General features: G+C 36.8%; 1 protein-coding gene across 3 annotated transcripts in view; it reads right to left on the minus strand.

The window, feature by feature from the left end:
* Positions 1-15,519: 15,519 nt before the first annotated feature.
* LOC148010674 (GATA transcription factor 28-like) overlaps positions 15,520-27,483 on the minus strand; it is a 71,913-nt gene continuing 59,949 nt past the window's right edge. The window contains exons 4-9 of one of the 3 annotated variants that reach the window (XM_087671320.1): positions 26,696-26,782; positions 26,466-26,599; positions 25,726-25,857; positions 17,083-17,188; positions 16,819-16,908; positions 15,520-16,005 (exon numbers count right to left, since the gene is read on the minus strand). In XM_087671320.1, coding sequence (XP_087527446.1) covers positions 15,922-16,005; positions 16,819-16,908; positions 17,083-17,188; positions 25,726-25,857; positions 26,466-26,599; positions 26,696-26,782 — 633 coding nt within the window. In that variant the 3' untranslated portion in view covers positions 15,520-15,921. Of the gene's footprint in view, positions 16,015-16,818; positions 16,909-17,082; positions 17,189-25,725; positions 25,858-26,465; positions 26,600-26,695; positions 26,783-27,483 lie in introns of all 3 variants that reach the window. The other 2 variants (XM_087671319.1, XM_087671318.1) reach the window with 2 other exon arrangements.

The following is a 27,483-nucleotide window of genomic DNA, read 5'->3' on the forward strand; positions in this document are numbered from 1 at the left end:
TACTTCAAATGTAGTTGCATATAGAGAAAACACTCAAGGATCTCGCTGATCTAGAGTGTCTATCAAAATCCGAGTTCATGTTTTTATAGGAATGGCTTACTCCATGTGCACAATGGAAATGAATGGGTTGTCAAGTCATGACCAATGTCATGCCATAAAGGCATTTGAATATGAATCCACTTATGCCATTCCTACATCATTTCAGTTGGAGTTGTGTTACTCCTACATCATTTTGAGTCCTTCCCTTGACTCATCCAGATCATTAGAGGATAACATCATGCTAGCTTCCTAGATGGAGTAGATCCTTAGTGAGAAAGAGCTCTATAATCCCAATAGAATAGGTTCATAGGACCTTCTAACTATTGTCATAGGACCATAAGATATGGATCATTATGTAGAATATGAATATAATCATCACTTTTATAACTATTGTTACAAAGGTAGCTATTAATACCTATGTATATAAATAAAATAAGTGCTCAAGCACAATGCAAAAAAATCAAAAATGCACACCGTGAATCTTCACACCACAACTCTCTCTCAACACAAACAATTGGGGGGGATACAGACTCTTCATTTAGACTCTAAGGGAAAGACAAAAATCAAAATCAAAACCAAAAAATTGAGCAATATGCCTCTAACAACCCATAAAGCAAGGAATTATCATTCAAATAGACATCAATAGCAAAAGTTTTATGCAATGGATTAAGTATTAGAATTGGTGAGAGATGCCTTTTTCTTAATATCTCACCACAATGTGTTATATTAGGAACTTGGACATGCCACGCCAAGGGAAAAAATTCATAAGGAGAAGATTAGTAAATCACTAATGTCATTTATAGCAAAAGAGTAGATTGATTATAAGTTGAAGATGGAGATCAAGAGGTATTTCCACCTATGGTATCGATAGCAAAAGAGTAGATTGATTATAAGTTGAAGATGGAGATCAAGATGTATTGCCACCCATGATATTGATAGATTCATAACTTGAGTGGTGGTGACCAATAATCTAAAGGTTAAATAACTAGGACCAATGTGGATTAAGCATCTATATGGAAACGTTTGAAGTAGAGGTAAATTATGAGGAATGTATTGAGTTTCTCACAACCTATGAGCATGATAGATACAATGTTATAACAATGAAAGAGGGCAATGACCAACAACAAGTGGAAAACCTACTCCTACTTGAGATGGTTAATAAAGACTTAGGCCTACCAAAAAAGAAGAAGTAAAAGTGACTAGTCTATGCAATGTTGGGCATGGATAAATAGGTCTTCACCCATGATGGTGTAAACTTGGTGGATATTCTAGATTTAGTTGTGAGAATCTAGGAAAAACTAATACACATACTATTTTCTCGCAATAAATACAATTCCATATAAGGTCTTATGTAGCTTACACACCTTTTTTTTTCTGCCTTCCACAAAAAACCTTCAAGTTTCCATACATGACCTCGTGCAAATCTCCATGCAAGTAAGTTGTATTTACATCCATCGAAAAGGGTGGTCATCTTGACTACTAGTGAAAAGATCTAGTCAAAGTCAATCCCCTTCTCTTGCACGAGTCCCTTTGCCACAAATCTTTCTTTGTAATTAGCTAGTGTATTAGGTGGATGTACCTTCAACTTGTAGACCCACTTGCATGGCAACATATGTTTTCCTTTTAACAAAGGAACTAACTCTCAAGTAGCACTTTCACCAAAGAATTTGTTTCTAATTGTATAACTTGGGAGAAGATGTTGATGTCTCAAAATTCATTAAAGTAGATTATTTTCCTCATAATCAACCTCCTAGAGCATCCAAATAGGTAGCACATTGCATAGACATCACTATCTCAACAAATCATCGTCTCTCTCTCTCTTTTCTACTCTTTATTATAGAGAATATAGCAAGCTTCCTACTTAAAGTCCCTGCTTAAAACCCATGCTTAAACATTGTTCTTTTCACAAACAAGTCCCCCTTCTTTCTAAATGACAAATTGCCCATCTATCTAAGTAGGCCATGTGCTTACATACATTAAAAGAATGTTAAAACCTCTTCACAAGCATCTGGAATCAACCTATTCTACTTCAATTCTAGCCACTAATGGAAAATGCAACTAAATTAGGCTATGAAAGCCCTCAAATCAAGCCTTGATTAGATGGACCACATGATGAAACACCCATTTGACTTGTAGAACTAGGTAAGGGCAATAGTAGTTTTAACAAGATGAAAACAACAAGCATGAAAGTCGCAAGAAATGCCTATTTGAATCTTGACTCCTCACGCTCGCCACTCCAAGAATGAGCTTCCATGAATGCTACTCTAATACCAAGTGAGAGGGAGAATTAATGATAGGATGCAAGCTCAAAGCTATGGATAAGAGGGTTGAGAGAGAGAGAGAGAGAGAGAGAGAGAGAGAGAGAGAGAGAGAGAGAGAGAGAGAGAGAGAGAGAGGAGAGTGTAGTGGGTACAATTTGACTTCACCATTTGTAGCAACAAAGAAAATAGTACATGTGCCCTCAATAGGGTGTTTTGCATTGATTTGAACCATCAAAATAATAGACTCTTATAGAGGTTGCATAAAATTATATAGATCTTTCTTATTGGTCACCTAATGGGAGTAGGAAAAGAAGCAAGAAAGTAAGAAAAATTAACTTCTTTCAAGCACTTTTTAAATTGGGGAAAAAAGAAGGGCAATGTTCTTGCACAATAGTGCACCATTGTAGAAGTATTGGCCTTTGCCTAATGAATGTTGGAGATCTTGGTCTCAAGCCCTCAATAAGCCATTCCACACATTGGGGAAACAATTTGTATAAATGCCCAACCTACTTATGATATGGTAAAATCTACAATTTTCCTACAACAAGCCTAAAACATCCATAAGCACTCTCCTACATTTGGCCCTATAAAGGCACCCCAAGTCATTCCCTTAACCATTTCATATATTCATATTGGCAATTTCTTTGGTTATGCCCGTTGTGTGTGTGTGTGTGTGTGTGTGTGTGTGTGTGTGTGTGTGTGTGTGTGTGTGTGTGTGTGTGTGTGTGTGTGTGTGTGTGTGTGTGTGTGTGTGTGTGTGTGTGTGTGTGTGTGTGTGTGTGTGTGTGTGTGTGTGTGTGTGTGTGTGTGTGTGTGTGTGTGTGTGTGTGTGTGTGTGTGTGTGTGTGTGTGTGTGTGTGTGTGTGTGTGTGTGTGTGTGTGTGTGTGTGTGTGTGTGTGTGTGTGATCTATATTAGTATCTACAAGAGGCCAAATTAGCCTATGAGTCTAAACCCTAATGACATTTTGAAGTTATTTCATGATTTCCACTTTATTGGCATGCATAAAGCTCCTTCCTACCCATCTACTTTTTGTAAGAAGTTGCCTCTACAACTAGCGATGGCATGCATTTGAAACTTTAGGAAAGCAAAACTAAAGGAGCACATAGCTAGGAATGGTTGACACTTTTTTTTAAAAAGAATTAGAGAATTAGAGATCTAGCATAACACCTAGATATAACAAAGCCAATGATGATAAATATGATAGGGTAGGAATCATAGGACTAATGTCATCTCATCATGTCCAAGATTGGGGTTGGAATGCTTGACGGTGTGCCAATATCTATTATATCCTCTAGTGTTACCTTTAGTAGGGATTGTACATGTGGGCTATGAGTGGCATGCTATGGATCTCTATGGCATTGTCAAGGTGAATATTTGTGGTGGGTTCACATGTCTAAAGTGGATCTTACAGTATTGGGGGTAGCCACAACTCTAAATAAATCTATAAGAGTATGCTAGCCTCCATCTCTAAGGTATCCACCCTCTCAAGGCTACAAAAGGTACTAGGTAGTAACTATTAAAACACTATTTCTATCATGTGCATTCAAGCCCTATAATAAAGAAACCCCTTCCTTGTTTAGTACTCCTTGATGTAGAAAATTGTATTTTAACTAAAGGGCCTCCTTTTTCTTCCTTGTGTTAAACTAGCCAATATAGAATATTGCACATAATACATCCCTTATGTATTTGTAGGTCACATATACTGAAAGTGTCTCACTTATTAATTGGAATTAACTTGCGTGAAGGGATGCCTCTACAAAAAGTAAACACTCCTAGCAAGAGGTGCTCACAATAACTTCAAGTAAATGAGCAATAGTTAAGAAATTCAAATACCTCTAGAAATAGGCAATGAAAATGTCATTTAGTTCATAGTAAAGAGGGCATGTGCATATGTGCTGCTTCTCCATCTTTAGCTAGTGTGTGTGAAAGAGTTTGTGAAGTCTCTTGGAATTCGAAGTGTGCATAGTAGCAGCTCTCAATTTCTCCTAATGAATATAGCATTGGATCAACTGGTCTTTTGTTACTCTTCTTGTTGGAATCCAAACCATAGGATGGAGGGGTTAAATATTATGGGGTTGGTCTTCCCAAGGTTTACAATAAGGTCTTTATCCTCGGAAAAGACATACAATGCATCTAGGTGTCATTGTAGTCCCTTTGTTTGAGATAAGCACAATGTCATTACCATATAGTGGTAAAGATCAATAATCTCCCAATACCAACTTCTTGTCCTCCCAATCCATCATCATTGTACAATATCTCATCAATTCATACAATGAACAAGTGGTTTGTTTTGATTATCTACTCCAACATCCCTCTTGTAGTTTGGGCCTCTTTGACTTATAAACCATGCTAACATTTTGCTTACAATGACTAACTATGATACTGATGTAATTACTAGGAACCATAGGATCTCTAGCTCTCAATATTACTAGACCCTTCATGCCTAGATTCTCCCGACACATCACATTAGTATTCTCTTAGAGCTCTGTATCGATGTTTGAAAGCATGTTTCATGAGGCAAAAGGGTTCACGAAAGGTTCATCTAACGAACATAATCGAAACTTCAAAAGCTTTGGCAACTTGGACTAATACAATGTTGAATGCAAAAAACGCAATATCTAGGGATGTGGCACTCATTGACATATAGGGGATAAAAGACCAACATTAACAAGATCAATGTGATTTCTATTCACATTGAGCCTATTGTTCCATGCATATTATCCTCACACATGGAGCCTATCATTTAATGGTGATTTCTATTCACATTGAGCTTATCATGGAATGCATATTATCCTCACACTGAGCCTACAACATGTTACATCAATTTACAACCCATAAACTATATTGAGATCTTCTCTCTCTCTCTCTCTCTCTCTCTCTCTCTCTCTCTCTCTCTCTCTCTCTCTCTCTCTCTCTCTCTCTCTCTCTCTCTCTCTCTCTCTCTCTCTCTCTCTCTCTCTCTCTCTCTCTCTCTCTCTCTCTCTCTCTCTCTCATTAATTAATAACATATATAAATAATTATATATGTGTACTAACTTAATTAGCATACAATTATACATATTTTGTTAGTAATTGACTGACATATTAACACTTAATAATTAGTACTTAATCAATTATATTATTGTATCATTATACATAGTCATTATTATACATGTAATCAAGTACATTAAAGTATTAATAATCATCATATGTATATTATAATTATCATTAATACAAATAATACATAAAGTTTAATTAAACATAATAATAATTAGTTAAAATAATAATACATTAACTAAGTTTTTAGATTATAGTTGTATATTTGTATATATACCTAATACATAATATCTATATAGATTAACTTATTTATTAATTATTATATAAATATTTAATTATTAATAATTAACTAATTATATAACACTTTAATAAGATTGAAATAATATACAATTGTATCATTCATATATATATATATATATATATATATATATATACACACACACACACACACATACATACATACATACATACTATTAATTGCTATACATATTTAATATAATAATTATATATATTAATCATTATATATAATTATTAATATATAATCAGTTAGGTTAATATATTATTTACTATGATTAATACTTTTATTATGAATTTATGACAATCATATCATATGTATCTTAATCATCATCATCATTATAAATATTATTTATAGATCAAGTATAATTCACATTATAATATTCAAGTAAAATAACAATACGGTATCTCAAAGAGAGTGTGTAAGACGGGGGTATGCACGTGTGTGCGTGCATGTGTGGCACACGCATGTATGTATATATATATCTAATACATGTGTGTCTATTTATGTGGTCTCATAAATCTCTCTCTCTCTCTCTCTCTCTCTCTCTCTCTCTCTCTCTCTCTCTCTCTCTCTCTCTCTCTCTCTCTCTCTCTCTCTCTCTCTCTCTCTCTCTCTCTCTCTCTCTCTCTCTCTCTCTATGTTTTTTTACTCATACTCTAAAAGCATCCACAAATGCACATGCACTATAGAAAAAGGGTTTAATTGCTTTCTTTTATTGACCATATGAGATGAAAATATTATTTTAATAGTTGAACATGTTCATGCAATGTATACATACTCTAAAACCACATACAAATGCACATAGACTATAATAACTCATGCCCAAGACATGCACACACACAAATGTACATATGCACACACATATTCAAATACATACGCATATGTCCAATTAAAATAGAAATATAACTCTTTTTTATTGTGTGTGTGTGTGTGTGTGTGTGTGTGTGTGTGTGTGTGTGTGTGTGTGTGTGTGTGTGTGTGTGTGTGTGTGTGTGTGTGTGTGTGTGTGTGTGTGTGTGTGTGTGTGTGTGTGTGTGTGTGTGTGTGTGTGTGTGTGTGTGTGTGTGTGTGTGTGTGTGTGTGTGTGTGTGTGTGTGTGTGTGTGTGTGTGTGTGTGTGTGTGTGTGTGTGTGTGTTGATACATGGACAAAGACTCACCATTCCTCTTTCCATGATCATATACTATGTTAAATCAAAAAAGAGAAAGAGAAAGAGAGTGTATGTATTCAATTAAGAGAGTCAATCAAAAAAGAGAAAGAGAAAGAGAGTGTATGGATTCAATTAAGAGAGAGAGAGAGAGTGTGTGTGTGTGTGTGTGTGTGTGTGTGTTTAATTGTCAAAGAGAGACAAAATAAAATAAATATACCCCCATTCGCCCTTAAAGAAAAAGCCTTCTTTATTTCTTGAATACTAAACTTTTCTCATTATGCCACAAAGATTTTAGAGCCTTCTGGATGATTTGGATCGCCAATGCAAAGCTAACTAATGCTAATTGATTGGCAACCACGAAGCCTTTGCAAATTGTAATGTTCATTTGTTGCCCAAAGGGATCACTGCTTGGACATCCTCTCTATGTTTCCACTTGTTTAATCCTTAGTTGAGTTCTTAAGGACTTGTCATGTGTGCTTGACAATAGAAGCATTAAATCCAAAAACGAAAAATAGGAACATTTAAGGAATGATTAATTTGCTAATTAGTTGAGGTTTTAGTAATGGACCCTTCAAATTTGGTTGCTCAGATGTGAATTATGAGAGAAATTTAAGAAGTCGGAGATTGATTCTTCAACTCATGTCATATGTTACTTATTGGCTGTTATTATTTCTTTTTAAAAGGTTAAATGTTCTATTATCATATTTTCTTATCAAAATCATGTTTGTTTCTTCCTCCACAACCATTTGAAACATCATTCCCTCTTCTCTTTGTTTCTTACTTCTTGTAGTAGATTATACTCTACTGTAAATTTTCCCACCAAAATCACATCCATTGGTTCCTCCCCACGATCGTTTGAAACATCACTCTCTCCTCTTCTTTTTTATTCCTCCATTCTCACACAATAGCTCCGCTATAATGCAACCAATACCTCTTTTCAAAGTACAAGAGAATTCATCCTAAAGAAACCTACATTATTAAACATTGTTGGACAAGGATGAAACCAACAAATTACAAATAGAAGGAAGAAATTAGATTGATTTATTAGTAGATATAACTATTTTTCCAAATGATCATGTCCTTGTCCAACATTTTTCATTTGTCAATGTTCATGACTCGATGAGATATGTCAGAGATGGTTTTGATAGTTTGATTGGGTCTTATATGCATGCAACTCAAATGGATCACGTAAAAGAAGCCTTGTTAATAGCATAGAGGACTATTTTGAGCTTCCTAACAAGGTTGAGGATTTAGAAACTTCTAAACAATCATTGAGAGAGAAATTAGTACAATTAAAAGAAACTTCAAGGGATTTAGATAGAGAGGAAGATATCATTAACAAATATATGAGAGCTATCTAGATAAGGGGGAAAAAAAGAGGCAATTCAATTTTGTAAAGAAATTTGTCTCTCAAATTTCAAGTATTATTATTTGGAAAAATGAGCAAACAATCGAGCTTCTCAAAGAAACCATGAAAAAAGAAGGCTTGTAAGGATTTTGAAATTACCAAAAAATTGAGGATGAGAGAGGTTCAACTCTCAAGAAACTGATGAAAAACATAAAATCTATGGTAAAGTCATATGAAGTAGTAGAGATGTGTGACACTAAAGGTATCAATATTGCAAATGTGATTATTCTCTCACTCTATTATGTTTCCATAAACTTAGATGCAAGAGAATAGAGGCATTTGGCTTACCTAAATCCCTTTCAATTTCAACTCCTAGGTTTGCATTGATTACATTGAATCATCAAATTCTAGGGGTTTTCGGGCAATATGTTCATATCGAAGGGTCCACGGGCGACGTCAAGAAAAGAAAAGAAAAGCTATATTTGAATTTAATAAAAAATTAGGAAAATCTCAAGAAAGTACAAATCACAATGGTTCATACATATATGCTAATTGTAAAATAATGTTGTTGTAGTTTGAAGTTCATCTTAAATTGGATGAAGAACAAATTCAAATAGGAAAAAAGATAAAAAGAATTAGTATTTCCATTTTAAATAAGGCATTGAAGTATAATAATTTAGAAACAATAACTAGACTATGAGATTCAATCTGAGATGGAGATTTGGCAAATTGGTGCATTTTGGATACCAATTGAGAATCATCAAACGACCCTAAAACAGTCTCAAAGTGGTGGAGAAATCTTAGTAGTTAATGGGTTTGGTAAATTCAATGTAGAATGGCATATGAGTGTTGATTTAAAGACTATCAAATGTATACTCGGTATATGATGCAAGGGGTGCAACACAAAATATACTTGTATTTACTACATGGAAAGTATGGGGTCCACAGAAAGAAGAGTCCCAAGCAGAGAATCTCTAGATTTGAGAAATTTAAAAAATATAAAAGACATATGGGATCAAATTCTTCCAATTATCTTTGTCAAATGTGTGCATCCATAAATGTGAAGCATTACTCATAAATATGGGTTTCCTTAGGGTCAAATTCACTTAAGAAAAGATCCAACAATTTCAAGGAAAACAAGAGATGCTTTAGTAGATATCTTTATGGGAGGTTCAAAAGCCAATATTTTTAGGAAATCAAAGAGAAAACAAGTGAATGTGATACATAAGTGTTGGGGAGAGTTATATGAGATGACACAAAATGTGGCCAACACATTGCAAGTTACATTTCTTAGAATGGAGGTTTGGAGATACATTGGCATCTTTCTAAATGTCCTTAGTCAATAGAAGGCATCACATACATATCCAAAGAGTACAAACATTCAATTATGAACCTTTCTCAGGAAACCAAGGAGGCATGGGGTGAAAGATTTACTTTTTATTTGGTATTCTTTGCATTTTTTGAAGCATAAATATAAATGATACACAATGATGGTTGCTTTTTTTAAATGCAGCAAATCCTTCATTTTCATGGTCTTATTTTGTAGAAGATCAAGGGCCTTTGGCAACATATATACTAGCCAAGGCATGGAAAAGTCATCACACTAGAAAGAAAATACATCATTCGTTCATAGTACAAGACATGGTGGAGTTACAAAAGCCAATGCTCTTGTGGAGGTATTCAATTGGTTTTCCAAAAAATGACTTCTAACTGTGAAGAAAACATAATAGGTCATGTGTAATCCCTCAAAAACCATTGTATGGATGATATAATGCTATACAAAGCCAGCTTTTGAGAGTCTTTGCATCATTTTCCTCCTTATGCAACTTCCCTCTATAATGTAAACATTTTCTCCATTTATAGCAGAAAATGCTTTTAAATCTATTTGATTTTCTACGAAAGCATAAGATGAGAATTCTAGGAAGTATCCAACTCTAGCTCTAGAGGCAAAATATCCATGACGATTACCTAAAACTTTCTTTCTCCAAATTTATCCTATTTTGAATACATTGTTTTTGTGTTTCTTGCTATCGATGGTTCTCTCCACAATGGATTTACGTTGCAAAGTTCTGTTAAGTTCGATGGTCCCTTGAGCCCTCTTCTATTTGCTATTACTTCACATTCTCTATTGAGTAATCTCCATAAGGCTACATGTCATGATAAAATTATTCAACTTTCCTTTCTGACCTATTAATATGATGCATTTCTTATGTGGAAGATACATTTATTATACTTCATGCATACAAAGATAGCCCTTTAACCTTTCTTTGTGGCCTTGAGCATCAATGTGAACTTGAATTATTCCTCTCTCAGCTAATGTTTAAAGCTTTTATGGAAGAATAAAATTATGTGCATCCTCATTCATTCCTCCTCTAGGAAAAAGTCTTCTCCTTCAAAGATGTAGATGATCTTAGGCTACTCAACAAAAGATATTGTATGCATGAAAAAATGTAAATCTTTTATCATGATGTTCAATCAAAGGTACCTCTAGTCTCTAGTTTTATGAGCTAATATCAAAATGGATAACACGAAAATGCCCACCATCACCCAGTTGATTGTTGGAATATAATTGAATCTTACACATTGGGTTTTATCAAAACTGAGTCTCATCACTCATCTGATTGTTTGAATAAAATTGGATCTCATACTTTGAAATATAATTGGATCTCATACTTTGGGTTTGAAAAAAACTAAATCTATGTAGGCTTCTTACTTAATTCTTGGAAGTTGGTTTTACCAAAGCTATACTAGGCCCCTCAAAATTCAATGAGCAACTCTTTTAAGTATGAACCATTTTCATGTAGTAAACTCTTCAATCACCCCACCAATCTCGAATAGCACTTTGTCTATGCGTTGGTTCCATCTTCAAGTTGATAAAGTCTAGGTGCTCAAAAGATCGACATGATTGCAATTTAAATCTTTGAGTAGTTTCTTAAAAACCAAGTTGCTTCTTAAGACCAAGATCCTTTTTTGGAAGCTATTCACATGTGCTCTTCTTACAAGTAGCAAGATTCTAAAATTTAAGTTATCAAGTGGTACTTGTGGATTATGTAAGCTGGCTATTGAATCACATGCTCAAGATATTCCATATTGAACTTTTGGAAGAGGCTTTTGGGTCCACCTAGAGATTTTCATAAGTAGCAAGAAAATTTTTGTTTTATGTGAATTTAGTCATAGTTCTTAGGGTCTTTTATTCATTTTGAATCTATTCAAAATATTATTCTCCTAGTTGCTTTAGAAGCATAGGAATGATGTGATCTTTTATCAATCATCTTTTGTATTCTCATAGTGAGCTCTTGTAAGAAGGATGTGCTAACATCTTATACGGAAATACACTATACAAAACCAAGAGCTTGAAGAAAATCATACCTCAAACTTCTTGGTGATATGTGTTTTATACTAATTGTATCGAGCTTTATTTATATATCTCTTTTTCCAATTTTTTAAATGTGTAAATGTAAAATTTATTAACACGTATGTTATTTTTCATTTTTAACAACTATAATTATTTTTTCCAATTTTTCAAAGTGGTAGATGCATCTATGATCCTATGTGCTTTCTCATAAGTATCTTAAGTTTTACACACACACACATAGGGTAGTTATGCTAGTACCAAGTCAATCCTCTATACCAAATCAACCAACCCCTAGATTGTGGAGGAGGCAAAGCCAAACAATGATCAAAAGAGAAGTCTTAGCTAATCAAAATGATGGGTGTTTCAATATGATTGGCTAAAGCACTAATCTTCTTTTCCCCTATATGGTATTCTCCTTATGATACATGTGGTAGATGCGTATATAGACCATGAAATAGTTCACAATTTGTTGCAAGATTATCATTGAGATTTGGTGTAGTTTATTATCTGTAGCAAGAAAATTTTTATTTTATCGATGTCGAGAGGAAAAATTTACCAAATTTTTGGGTGCTTTATAACTAGCACAATCGCCCTATTTATAGATGTGTTAGTGTATGTGCTAGTAGATATGCATATCAAATCCCTTCCATTTTGGACAAGTTTGAATATTCGCGAAAGTGCAACTATCACATGGTTTATGTTCTAACCAAGATGTTGCTCAAGAGACAAGATGTAAAGACCATTACCATCATGACACTTTGAATGCTACATACTCATCATCCACGTTTCATACATGCAGTAAGAAATTATTACATGACCTCTCACCATCAATAGGACATTGATCTCACTAGCACCACCACTTCGCAAGGAGCATTACATATATTATATATTATGCCTCTTCCAAGAGGATACATTACATTGTGGCATTATCACACCATCTTGATCTTTAGTACCAAATCCCTTGGAGATCAAATCAATTTCCTCTAGTCAAGAAGTTATCATTCACCTTATATATTGGCAAGAATCCATATTGTCGATCTCTCACAGAATCCCCCTCTTACTTGACTTCTTCTTTTCACAAAGATGCTTCGTATTAATGCTCCCTCTCAACCTTAAGACCTCATTAAACTATAATCTTAATATATTTTTGCTTTAGCATGTGAATCATGTATATATAGATGAGTTTACAATTAATGTTCTATGACATTTTTAAATCATTTCTAGTATAAGCTTTTCAAATGTTTCTTAAGAGGGGATTCAAGTGTATTACTAGCAAATCATCTCTCACATTTTAAAATCGCACTTCATCAATCATATTTCATTATAAAGATAGTGTTAGGGCTTAGAAAACTTGGCTAGTTTCTCATACTATAGAGAGATATAACTTCCCTTCAGTCTTTTCATTTGGTCACTTTTCCTCTATCCAAACACTCTTAGAGTTTCCCATTCATTATTTTTTATTCTAAGTAGGGTAAAATTTAGGGATAAGGTTTGGCCCAAAGGTTACTTTTTTAAGTTCTTTTGGGTGATGGGATTAACTGTTGTGGATTCAAAACTCAAAAACTTGCCACTATCTATAAAAAAAGTGGGTATTCTTGTGAAGCACAAACCCATTTAATGAGCCATACTTGGAAATGGATCATAATTCAATATTTGGCACGTGATTTGATGCTAGTAGCATATTGATCATTTCCCCTCCCTTTGCACTCTTCTAATGATTTCTAGTATCTTAATTTCTTGAGAGGAGACATGATAGAGAGTGCATCTCACATCAATATTCATTCCTTTCAATGCATATACCACTCACATGAGCATGCCCATTTTCTCTCTTATTTCTACTTGCCCCCTATTGATAGATCTTCTTTGGCATGCAAGTTCATCTTTTGATATAATCCTAAAAGCTTTTGTTGGGTCATCTCTCTATCTTCACACAAGATTATTAACAGTTCATGATCTCCATCATAATCCCTTAGAGACGCTTTTCAATGTCTATGGGATTGTTCACATTCTTTAACATGGCTTTCAAAGTTTACATATTCCATTCATCAAAACTTGCCTGTTTATGAAATCTCAATGTAAAGTAGCTTGTATCATAATTATTGATCACATTTTAATTAGGTATCCTTGTCATAACCACTAGTCTTGCACTTGGTTTTGACAAGGCACACCTTGATTAACCCCATCATATAATGGCTTGGCTCAGAAGTACAAAGCTTGAATGAGGCACACCTTAGTTAACCCCATTATAAGTCCCCTTGTGAAGTCCATTAATCACGCCTCAACCTTATGCTACACGAGCCTTTCATTGAGGTGTAAACAAGAAGGGAACTTTGATCGATCGTACTACTTATGGAAAGGTGTCAACTTAGTGGTCTATCTTACTACTTGTGGTAGAGGCCAATGACACATTCAATGCCACCAATGGTTATTTTCTCTTCCCTTTGTTTAGACTCTCCTTGGATTGTTGAAAGTAGCTTAGTTACCCCATAGACTAGCTTGCCATAAGTGTGCTAATTATCAGCTCTTGTTCTTTATACAGTATTGTTCAAATATGAAATCTTTCTAAAACATAGAAATGTGAGCCATAAGTGTGTTAATTATCAGCTCTTGTTCTTTATATAGTATTGCTCAAAGATGAAATCTTTCTAAAACATAGAAATGTGAGCGCATAACCAAATTTACACACCACATTCTATCACAAGATTAACCACTTCCAAGAGGGGTACATAGCACCATGTAAAAGAAGCTTTTAGTTCCATGCATGGCATTTATTTATTGACTTTGCCTCCATGCCATTTGCAACCACACAAGTCAAACTCTGATTATTTGATTGTCAATAGAATGCTTCTTAGCATCTACAAAAATTCCATTTGTGGAGGGCTGTTGTGGTGGGTTTACAATACACATATATGCAACTCAAATTCAAACAATTGTTTGTTTGGCATTAAGCAAATATATTAATCATGTCCCATTCTACATGAAAGAACCGCATATCTGATTTTAAAAAATTATCTCTGACCCCATGTTTTGTCCAAATAATGTCGCAAAAGTTGTTCCAAGTAATGTTTCAATAGTGACTGTGTTGCACACACGAGCAACTCAAATTTGACAAGTAGTGTTGGCCACTTTATAAGTGGGAGAAGCAAAAATATACAAACAAATTGTCCTTAGCTAAAGACATTTGGTTTAAAAATTCTGAGATCCTATGCTTTGCCTGTTGGAGTTTTCGCTGATGTACATCCATTAATCCTTACAATTATCACGTCTTAAAGATGTCCTATGGGGTTCATTGTGGCCTTGGATTACAAGGTCATCACGACTTCCAAGCTTTTCATTACCTCAACCCTTTGTTTTCATAATGCGTGTCTTCTACACTTGTTGAAAACAAAAACCACAACCCATCTACAAGTTCCATTGCTAGAATATCTAAACAAAAGAAATATTTGCTTCTAATAGTTATGAAGTAGGTGGTCTCTGGGATTATATAGTGGTAAGAGTTTAACATGTTTTACTTGTTCATGGAGAATGTTGATAACTCTATGAGATCACGCAATAAGACAATGCTATGAGATGGTCAACTATAATAAGCCTGTGTGTGTGTGTGTGTGTGTGTGTGTGTGTGTGTGTGCACGCAATGAGCACTTCATACAAGAAGCCATGTTCCTTTTCTAACCAACTACAAAACCCTGAACATACAGATTCTTCTGTCCTCTCAACTTTAGAAGGTGCAACATAAGGATAAATAGCAATGCACTATGGTTCTTTTAACCTCCACCGAAAACAGTGATAACCCCCAGCAGCAAGAACTTTTCTGATGCCTACATATTGAACACCTTTGCACAGTCACAAAATTAGACCTGCCTTAAAAGATAGGATGTTCGTGTCAGTACAAAAAGATAGGAAGGTTAGATTGAGTACTTGCTAGCAAAGCTATCAAATTAACAGAACCCCATATCAAGCACCTTGAGACCTGCAAACAGCTGAAATGAGCAAAAAGTGAAGATTTGTAGTCTTATATTCAACCAAGACACTTAATCTTCAAACGCAGACACATAGAAGAGCCAAGATTCAGGCTGAACCCTCAAACTAAGGGCATGCCTCTTGCAAAAATTGAAGGAACTTCTGCATTAGTTTTTGAATACCAACACAGAATCTGAATACACATACAAGCATTTGCCACGTTCATGGCTCAGCATTGGAGAAATACCTTCCCTTTATTGGCAGTCACTTGAAATAACATCATAATCAAGCTTCTTGTTATAATTTCAAGCGTCTTACAATGCAAACAATTTGTTTTCCCCCCAGAAATTTTACATACTGCAAGACTATTTTGAACAAGCCCCACACTGATGCAGTATAATTGGGTCTGACCATTGCATCAGATTACTATACCTTCACTATTTTGTAGACACTCGTATGGTGGAAGACTTTCATCAGCCAGCAGCACTAACAGCCGCCAAACCATTTGTAGGATTGTCCCTTTGATGCTCCTCCATCCTCTGACTCCCTAATGAGGACTGAGGTACCTGAAACATAGAATCATCTCTCTCTCTCTCTCTCTCTCTCTCTCTCTCTCTCTCTCTCTCTCTCTCTCTCTCTCTCTCTCATCAACCCCATGAAGTAAATACATACAGAGCTAATGTGTTACTTTCAAGGTTCACAAATCCCTATGCAAGACTACCCATGATAAGGATTCAGCAGATTCAACACAATCCCCTGCATAGCTCACTTATGCTTTCCTAGCCAGAATATAAAGAGCTACTCATTTATGCCTTCCTAGCCTAAATCTAAAGGGCAACACCCATATCTAGAACCTACAAAGGTGAATCTTCCACCCTTGGTGCAAAATGCCTATTGTATGTTTCAATTACTACAACTTCACGCAATCCAGAAAAGCGCTAACTGCACAAACAGCGGACAAAATAGTGATTGATGATGAGAGAGCCACAGATCTATTGCTGGAATTTCTGAGAGCAGATTTTGACCAAATTAACACTACCAACATATCTTGAACACCTCAAAATTTTGAAAATGTCTTCAAGTTTAAATTTCAGGTTTGGCTGTGATTCATGAAAGACAGTCAGAGAGAAGAAATAGATTTTTTCTCAAACTAGAAACAATGCCAAATGGGATGTGCGCGCGCGCGTGTGTGTGTTGTTATTGTTGTTTGGGTTTTTTTTTTGGGGGGGAGTTGGTGGGTGTGCTGGTGGGTGTGCGTATGCCTGGCTGCATGTGTGTTCCAGAATTTTCCCCTTGTGCACAAGGGAGATGACACAAGAGCATGCATGTTCATGCACCACAATTAAGGTGAGTCTATCCTGACAACTTACTTGTGTTTGAAGGTTTGATTGCCCAGAGGTCCCAGGCTGCAGAGATGATGCAGCTGCGATTGGAGCTTTTGATAAATCCCTTAACACCCCCTAAAAAGCAGCAAAGTAAATACAATGTGTGAGATGGAAAACTAAACATCAGTGACAAAAATATGATCTTTGAGATGGACAAATAAACATATCTCTATGAAGCTGCCACAAAACTGAACAAATATATGTATGTATGCAAAGTATGTATTCACAAGAACTGAATGCACAATATACCTTGTTCGCCCACATTAACCCACAAGCATTGCAGAGTGTCCGAGGCCCATTCGGACCACGTCGCATCATTGGAGTGGCACGCTCCCCAATCCCACAATGCAAGCATCTGTTCAATTTCAGCAATGATTTCCCATTCTTTCACTAGATATCCAAGTGAAACTGGCTCAAGCATTAAGAAGAAATGTAAGAATTTTATCATTAACCAGCATGCACATGGTGCATTCATACACAGCTTGTAAAAGGCCTGATCTTAGGAGCAAGCTTCCTAAAATCCTACCATCCTAGACCATCAATAGCTAAAACTGTTTATTTGGGACCAGTTCACCTGAAAAACAAACGGAAGAAGAAAATAACAACCACAAATGCAAAGGAGAGAGAACAAGAGAGAATCACAATTTCTCATTAAGAGCTTGGTAATATAGACAGATGGGATGAAGGATACAGTGAGCTAGGAATAACCTGGCAACCAAAGACCAAGGCTGCAATCCCTCACACAATGGCTGAAACAGAGACCAACGAAGGGCATTTATGTGTTTCCACATCCAAAACAGCCCCACCCCCATTCATTTTAGAGTGCAAATGTGATTCCAAGAGAATCAGAGATCCAAAAAATGTGCAACCATGTAGAATCCTTCTTCTAGAGCAAAAACCAAATAGACTCGGTGATTTTCCACATACTAGACTCTGACCAAGGAAGCAATGGCAAATAATAAGAAACTGTTGGTATTATAATAGTCACAGTGACTTTCAAGCATACGTGAAAAGGCCAGGCTTGCAATTTCCAGTATACGAACTTATCAATAATGCATCTACAAATCCAGTCAAGCAACTTCTTTGCCGAGACATTTATGCCCAAAGTAGTAGCCCAAATATTTACAAATAGTGTCTCTAGGTAGCACCTCACCTTGCCAACCCAAGGCCTAAAAATATTGTTCCATATGAATATTATCAACCAAAGCTTGGCCAACCAATTGTTCCACAGAATGAAGAGAGAGACCAACCACCTCACCATTAGCTACTAGAGAAGACAACATTGTCAAAATGGGAGGAGTGGCCAGAGCAAAAAACAAAGGACTCAAAGGACAGCCCTACCTAATAGATCGATGAAGAATGAAAGGTTCGGTAACACTGGCATTAAGCAAAATTCTGGAAGGAGAATTCAAAGTCATAATGTAAATCAATACAAACATTCTAGGGCCAAATCCCATCAATTACATTAGCTGAGCCAAGAACAACCATTGCAGACGGTCAAAAGCTTTTTCCAAATCTGATTGAATCATCTCTAATTCCTGACTTGTGGAATGTCCATAGTCTATCCCCATTTGAACATTCAAGGTATTATGTCCTTCCTTTGATAAATCCATATTGTGCAAGATTCACAATATCAAGGAGGCACTCATGCAATCTATTAGCCAAGACTTTCGCAAACATCTTACACACACTGCCCATCAAGGAAATCGGTCTCCAATGCTTCAGAGCACAAGGGGACAGCACTTTGGCAATCAGCTTTATGAAACCCTCCTTCCAAAAGACTGATATTATTCATGTCATTCAAACTTGCTGAAATAGAGCAGTCAAAGGTGCAGTTGAGTTGCATAAAGAACTCATTACTGAGACTATTCCACCCAAGACTCTTATATTTAGGCAAGTGCAACAAAACGTCCATCACCTCATCTTCTGATATATCAACATCTAGCCGCTCTGCTATTTCAAGCAAAACTTGATCCTTAACCAACTCACAAAACAGAGAATGGACTGCCATGATTGTGTTTGAAATAGACTACAACCCAAGAAAATTCCTGAAGTAATCCTTGCACATATGTACAATAGCTTGGAGATCCATAACCATTTTCTTATCAAATTGCTCAAACTGACCACATTTTCCCATGCAAAAGTTGCATGTAGACCACAATAGAATTTATGGGACTAGAAATTATTATCTTGCAAGGCCTTTGATAACACAGCAACCTTAGCCTACTGGTAAGATTACATTTGAAAAGTATCGATGAGCTCTAGCAGTTTCATAGAGGCAGACAACAAGAGGTGGTCCTACAGTGAATCCATCAAGAAAGAATGCACCAAGGCTAGGAGTTGCTCCACAGCCTGCAATCTTAGTCTACGGAGCGCACCGCAATATATTCCATATTGCCTAGCAACTATTTGCAGATTACAGATCAACGGATCAAGAGAGATATCTCCTTTAGATGGAAGATCTAGAGAGAACTAATGCAATAACTATCTCACATAGACATCAAATATTTGATGTCAAAGGAGGAATTAAAGGGCAATGGTAGGTTACTCAAAAAACATCAAAATGGATGAAAAAGGTGCTTAAGCATCTCAAATACCAGAGGGAAGTGATCAAAGAGCACATAGCTTTGCAAAACCAGAATTTCCAAAACCTCTAGCAAAAAAGAATCATCATGCATAACATACATGTGATCCAAAGGGCTCTAAGTTCCCAAATTTTGCACTGAATCAAAACTATAACCATGGTCAAGCAAGAGGTAACCAAGACCATAGATCCTATTTCAACATCACGGGTGCAAAGGCATTCCAATCTTAACATTCAAGCCAATTCATCAATCCATGTCTAGAGATAAAGTGAGATGAATCCATACACATATTAATCTCTCTCTCTCTCTCTCTCTCTCTCTCTCTCTCTCTCTCTCTCTCTCTCTCTCTCTCTCTCTCTCTCTCTCTCTCTCTCAGACAAACTTTTACTCCTCTCTCCTCCCCACAAAATTATTCTCTCACTATATATAAAATTATTCTTCTCATCACAACTTGACTTTTAGACTTCAAAACAATATAAACATTTAAGACTTGCATCCCACTTTGTATGTCCACAACTTGTGGCCAAACCGCAATATTCAAGCTTTACATGGACAACCTCATTCTGACAAGGGGACCACATACAAATGGTACAGTTAACTAAGGATGCTCTAAATCAAAAGTATGAGATGACTGACATGGGATTAGTTCATTTATTTCTTGGCCATGAGATATGGGAGAGTGAGAGGGGAATCTTTCTCTCTCAACAAGGTTATATCTACAAGCTCTTACCCGCCTTGAAGATGGCAATCTCTTATCGTGTCTCTCCTCCTATCGATACAAACTAGAAGATTTCAGCCTATGGAGATTTCATGGCTGTTGATTATTCCAACTATCAACAACTAGTTGGATCATTGATTTGGTTGCTTAACATCCATATTAATCTTTACTTTTCAGTAGGTCTTCTTTACGAGTGAGCCCAAGAAAACTCATTGGTAGGTTGCTAAGAGGATTCTACAATCCCTCAGAAGCACGGCCAACCATGGCCTTTTCTATTCAACAGGTTTAGGCAACACCTCCTTGACGATTAACTCCAACTTGGCCAGAGATGATCATTGGCCATCAATCACTGACTATTGCATCTTATTTGGTATAGGTACTATCTCTTGGCGTAGCCTAGAAGCAACCAACAATGGCCCTATCTTCTACGGAGGCAAAATATAGAGCGGCACCAACAACCACGTGAGGCTATGTGGCTTCAAAGATGGTTAGGAGAGCTTGGCTATCCTTAGAACCATGTCACTCCTAAGTCCCATCCTATGCGACAACAAGAGTTGCATAGCCATTCCTCAAAATCCAAGGTTCCATGCATGGACCAAGCACATTGAGATCCAATATCCCTACATTTGGGCGAAGCTATTGGATGGCATACTCATAGTGACATATTGTAAGATAGAGAATAATCTAGTGAATCTCTTCACCAAAGCTCTTCATCGGGCCGCTTTATATCAACTCCATATCCCTAAGCCTTATGCCATGTCCAAGATCTACGAGAGGATGATAGAGATTAACACCTCTTGGACGAACAGCAACAGACAAGGCAGATAGTTAGACATAGGTGGCAAGTTGGTATGCACGATTTACGAGCAGCAAACAAGCAAGTGGACACTATACAAGTTACGGCATGAGACAAAGAGACAATCAGTTGACCATTGTCACATAGCAGCTTGCAATCAATCACTTTTATGTTGGTCAACCTACTCTTCTTTTTCAACCACTACAACCTATTTAGAGAGTCTAAAACCAACCTTCCTTTTTAAAGAAGGTGGTGAAACCCTAGAATGCACAGATTTTTAAACTTCACAATAAGCAATAAATTTCATAAAATAATTGATCAATTGAAAATTTAACACTTAGCCACACCAAGCTAGTTCCCTAAAGAAGGGGAGCTCAACCAACACCATATTGGCCCCAAAATGTTGGCGTTCTTTACCATATTTCTTTTCACATTAATTCCAAACTCTTGTTGCACAATTAAGAATTGGCCGGGCCAATTCTTCAACAATATTTGGAATAATAAGCTGTCCTCTGTAACCAACAACTACCAAGTTCCATTTGCCCCTTAATCCAACGTGCATCCAAGCACGAATTGGGTCAAGAACAATTGCATGCATGTCCCCAATGACCAACCACTCAAGCCCCAAATTACCCCTAGATAACAAGCACATGCGAGTAAATATTGAATCTTAAATAGTTGCATGCATATCCCAAATGACTAGTAGTATCAAGCCCAAATTGCCCCTTTGTTGTTGCATGCAAATCAGCCCACGAGTAGATCCATAATCTCATCTATTTTGTTGTCCACCAATGAAATTTACATTAGTAACCTCCTAAATCACAACCGCACACATGCATGCATTCCAATACCGTCATGCAAGCCCTAATCCTTGTTGGTTACAAACAAAGATCAGCAAATTAGCATCTCTAACACAATCAAATTCAAATCTAAGGCTCAAGCATTCAATTTTCAACGGCACGCCGCAAATTTCATATAGATTTGACCAAGATGAGGGAGAATGAACAAGAGGGACAAAATCCTGATTTCTTCCCCCTAAAATAATGACCAGCACCAATTATCCCCAAATTGCCCCTTGATTACAAGCACATTCAAGCACAAATTGGGTTTTCTCCTCTTCCATGCCAATTACTTCACCTATAGATGGATGATCCTTGATGGATATGTTGTAATTATTCAAATTTGAGCGAATCTCCTTCTCGTTTGGCTGAGGTTTAATGGCACACTTATCGAGAAGCCCTAATTACAGCAGTACCTATATCTGAAATTAGCAAAATAGTGCTGGATATCCTCAAATTTGCTGAGATGAGAGAGAAGAACAGCAGAGGAGAGAGAAAACCTCAATCTGATGCTATCAAAATGTTGTGAGGACAATTATCTGCTGTTTAAGAGAGAGAAAATCAGGTCACCTACTGGTTTTAGGGTTTGCTGTTGTCTGAAACCCTAACTTCTGCAGCAACAATTGTCAATGACCTTGTTTTTAGGGTTTTCTCCCGTTTACAGCCCTACCATCAACACCAAACCAGGTTGATCTGCTGTCTTGATCCTTCCACAGCTGTCTCCATACTCACAACCGAATTCTCTACTCTCAAATCTGCCCCAAACAGCCTAGAATGGGAGAGGAATAAATCTTAACCTCTTTGAACTTGGAAGTGTTGAGACTTTCCACAAACCTTGGTTAAGGACATTAAATCATTTATATATCTAATCCCAATGACACCACAATTCATTTCCAAGGGGAAATTCAATGTCTCCATTATCTAACCAAGTTCAGACACTAAGCACCCACACGTACCTATCCACAACTACTACTCCTAATGTCTCCTAATGTCACCATGACACACATTCGACTCAACCTTACATGTGGACCTCACATATGCACAACTTAAGTATCCAAAAAGCATTAAGTTCAAAATTCATATCCTCATGACATGGTTCCTAGCCTAAATGGTCATGCGCTTTTGATCTCTTAGCGAGAGTGAGGTTCCAACTAAGTGCATACTCCAATATCAACCCTTGTGCAGATTTTGTTCCAGATTTCAATCTCCAACATTCTTCACTTTTGAGTTCTCTATCGTGTTCATGTCTTTTATATGGTCCATGCATCTACTTTCTCAACGCTGGACTCTAACAATGTAAGCCCCTCTTGCTCCTAGCATCCCATACCTCCCGATTTGAGATGAAAGCAAACTTGTCAGGTGGTCACAGTCCCATGAGCAAATGGTGGTTTTGTGCACATCATTGAATCCTATGCCAGAAAGCAAGCTGACGGTCTCGACCAATGAAACATCCCCCAGGGATCCAACCTATAAACAAGATATAACACAAGTTGAGCCCACACCATAGAAACCACAAAGGGGATGGACATTAGACCCAACTCCTAGCCATAGAGACAAAGGGCTTGCCCCTAGCATAGGGACAGCCACGTACCAAACCACATTCGCACCCCATGAACTAGCACCCCATCCCACCAGCCCACACTATCCCAATGTACAAACAACGACCACTCGGCCTAAAATCCAAGAGTAGTGATCACTCAATAAATGTACAAAGTGGGCCTTGAGTCTTATAAATAGAATTTTGTTTCTTTAACATTGCTCTACCCTTAGTGCATTCGTACTTCACTCATGACCAAGATTGTGACCAACAGTGCATGCACCCATCCATAAGTCCAAGGACATGACACCTCTTCTCTGATACATGTGAATAAACAATAGGGTTTGCAAAGAGAGAACACATGCATGCACAACGGCGACTGAAAAATGGAAGTAAAACTAGAACTTTGAGAATGAATAAATAATGATGAATAAGATAAGTTACAGTGGGGAAGCTCAAAGAGCAGATGGTATCCAACAGCCACCCTCTCCCCCAAAAACAGGCTAAGGGAGAGTGCCAGACAACAGCCGTCCAATGTCAATGACATGGGCAATAGTGGATTGAGTAAATTAAGCCCTCTAGGCAATAGGATATCTTTTGAGTATTCTGGGCCAGCAAAATGCAGCTTTACACGCTCACCACAGCCCAATGTTGATCAGATGATACAAATTATAAGGATGTCAGCAGTCATCCTCCTAGATGCTGTAAACACAGACTGTTGTGCAGGAAACGCAGGCAGCAGGAGCTGCAGATGATGATGGCATGGCTGGAACAGCAGGCAACAGACTGATACAGCAGGAAATGGCTCCTCCAGGCGGGGCGGCAGCTCTAGCAGGCTTGAGGCAGCCTCTGGTGGTCAGGGTGGTACCAGGCAGGAAGTGCATTCAAAACCAGAAGTGCAAGCATCCTCACATAAAGAAGAGAGGGTGTCCTTGGAGACTCCTAGACTAAAACTATGTAACATACAATTTCCTATCACTAGTACAGGCATCTAATGAGACTTGAACTGGCATCATTTTTATCCAGTAACTTGATTTCAACCTGATGCTAAATCTTGGAACATGGGATTTTCAAGGACAAAGACTCTTTCATCTTGCAACATTATCCAATATCTTCTTTTTTTTCCAAGAAAGGAATTTTACTAATATCACCTTGAAAGAAATCCCTAAGGGAGAATATACCAAAAAACACCATGTAAGGGACTACTATGTATAGCATAAATATGATGGTTAGGTGAAAAACTAATCTGGTGGTTTGCAGTGCCAAACCATACATGTGTCTGAGTGGAAGAAGGCGCTACAATTCCATGTCTGCATGAAAGCATCTCTCCTCCTCATCCACCAAGAGCCCTTGTGTAGTCTCTCCCATATTCTAGTGAGGAACCTAGAATAATCTTGTTGTGACAAGACAAAGCAACATGTATCAAAGAGTTTTAAGGTCATATTCTAACTAAAATTTTGAGTTGTTTTTCAAGCCTAGATGCACTATGACTAGGATCCTTATTTGAACATCTTAAGTTAGGTTCCAAATTCCCTTATGTACCATCAATCATAGCCAAATAGTGTTATCAAGTATTGCAAACTACGAGACTCAAATTAACCCTAATTAATCATTTGAATTATGTTATCTTGTTCAATCTTAATAAGATATAGAGACTCGAGACTATTTGGGTGTCTTTTAGACTTCTCAAATTTCAATTATACTCTAGTAGGCATAATTAAGGGCTTAATCCAAAGTCTAAAGACACCAATACAGTCTCTCCACATGAGGGATATCTAATCCTAATAAAATAGCAGTATATAAGATATTGGTAGATTCTATTCCTTAAAACTAGATAGTTTTGACTACCTCATTCTTGCCATCAGTTAGAACCACCCTCTAGTGTTGTGGTAGACCTATGATCCCTCAAAACTCTTGACTATTATCAATAATTTATCATCACTTGATGTATATATTTCATCCTACTTTGTGCCATGGCTAGTGTTTACTTTTTTTTTTCAAAAATTAACACAGGGAGTTCCTTGTGAACAATTTTTTTCTTTGCAAAGCAAGCACATTTGTAAACTCCATTGCTGTCACTTTCCAAGAGCCTGTAAAGACATATAGTAGGCCCTACAATACTTTGGTCATGCAAATGCATGCTTGATAAAGATTTTGTGAGTGATTCAACTACTGCTATTGTTGGGTCATCGTTTTAAATTTCTTGAAGTATTCCTTACAGTTATTGTTATTTTGCATATAGAAGGAAATTGTGCTTTTGAAAGTTCTATCAACAAACTTTACCAATACACCTGTTATCAAATTATTTACTCTACTTTTACTTACTTCTTCAACAGACCCTCACATTGGAAATAAAACTCAGATGTGGACGTCAAACTTCTCAACCTCTTAAACCAAACCTTGAATAACTATCTTACATGGCTTCTTGTTGAGGATTGCTGGCCAGAGGCTGACTATTCCAGGTTTGCGGGTTCTCCCAATTTGTAAGTGGCAAATTCTCCTCTGATGCAGGTTTTGATGATGTAAATTGTCCCTTCTTACGCTGCATTCTGCACTAAAACATAGAAACTTAAGAATTAGAATCCAAAACCAATCACAATCAGTTCAAAAAGAATCTTTCTTTAGAAAGTGAAAAAATGGAAGGGGTACAAAATTTGAACAATGGACATTACAGATCCATATTTTTCAATCAAGTAGCTATTTTGGCATATTTTTGGCTCAAATGACTCATTAGAAAATAGTTAAGACAACTTTCAATTCAAAAAATAGTGAGAAGGACCACAGACACAGGCAATGACTGGTGTTAGAAGAAAAAATCATGTCTACAGATGGTCCATGGAGGATATAATGTAGTCTATCTCAAACCACTGAGGTTCAGTTTACTGTTCTCCTCTTAACTGCATTGCAAACCAGTGAGGTTTGGTTTACCCATTTTCCTCCAAACTGTATCACATATCAGTGTGACGAATTTTTCCTTGGGTATTACACTCAAAGCATTGTGTGATCAATTCTCCCATTGCTTCCATCCTTGGTAATTCTTGAAGGGACACTTCTATTAACTAGTGAAGGTGCAACAAACCTCATTTGGTGCTCATTAACTATGGTGACATGGAACACAAGGATTTGATTGCAATAATAGTAGAGTCACTAGACATACCTCAGTGCAACTTCCTTCCGCACAGTGTAACGAATCTTTTTCTCAAAGTTACGTTCTTTACGCTTTTCTCGAAACCTTGTCAAAGATGCCAATCTTTGAGGCATATTCATTCGTTGTGGAAGCTCCGGTAATGTCTGCATGACAATGATGGATAAGGAATGTTCCACAAGGAGCTTAAAATCTTCCCAAAGATATGAACTCAAAATCACTGAAGCAATCCAAGTATGAACCTTTTGTTGATGATGTGCTTGCATTGGAACACCTGGCATGCCAAGCGGGACTTCACGACCTCCTAGCAGCAGTAGTACAGCTTGCACCTGACCCAAGCTCCGGCAGATGAGAGATGTACATACATAGAACAAATTTAGAAGCCAGGGAGCTTGAGCAATTTGGAATGGACATACAAAATCTCACGTTAACCTTCCATCCATGAGGCATAGTAAGAAGTACCTCTTGACAACCCACATTTCTATGGCCATATAGCCAACCAACAAAATCTAATTTCAAACTATAACACAAAAAGAGAGGAAAAACTTTTATTTGAAAACAAAAAGAGACAAAGTAAATATGTATGCAGCTAAGCAAAAGACCTTCAACACATTGTTTCAGTTCATGAAAGTAGAAATACATTATTGAACTTCATGCATATGTTTGGAGATTAAAATGAACATAAAAGGCCCAAATTTGGGACAGCTTAGTATTACTAAGCTACCAAGTAAGCACCAAGAAAAAGAAATGCAATGTGAGTTCATCCGAAAGATCGACAATAATCACACACACCAATGCAATGCAGTTGATCATGACAAAAGCAGGAAACCAAATATTTGCACAAAAGCATAAATTTATGGCAAAAGCACTTGGTCTAACTTGCAAGAAGAACACATGTTTAAACCAAAGAAAAAGGCTGCCCAAGCTTCCTGTATAGCAGTCAATATAGACAAGCATTAAAATTACAAAGCAGCATCAGCTTGGATATTGTGTGCCTTGAGGTATCAAGTTGGACAGGGTCAAATATACC

Source organism: Lygodium microphyllum, chromosome 29 (assembly GCF_053477565.2).
Source record: "Lygodium microphyllum isolate KBCC chromosome 29, Lygodium_microphyllum_v1.1.10, whole genome shotgun sequence".
Lineage (NCBI taxonomy): Eukaryota > Viridiplantae > Streptophyta > Polypodiopsida > Schizaeales > Lygodiaceae > Lygodium > Lygodium microphyllum.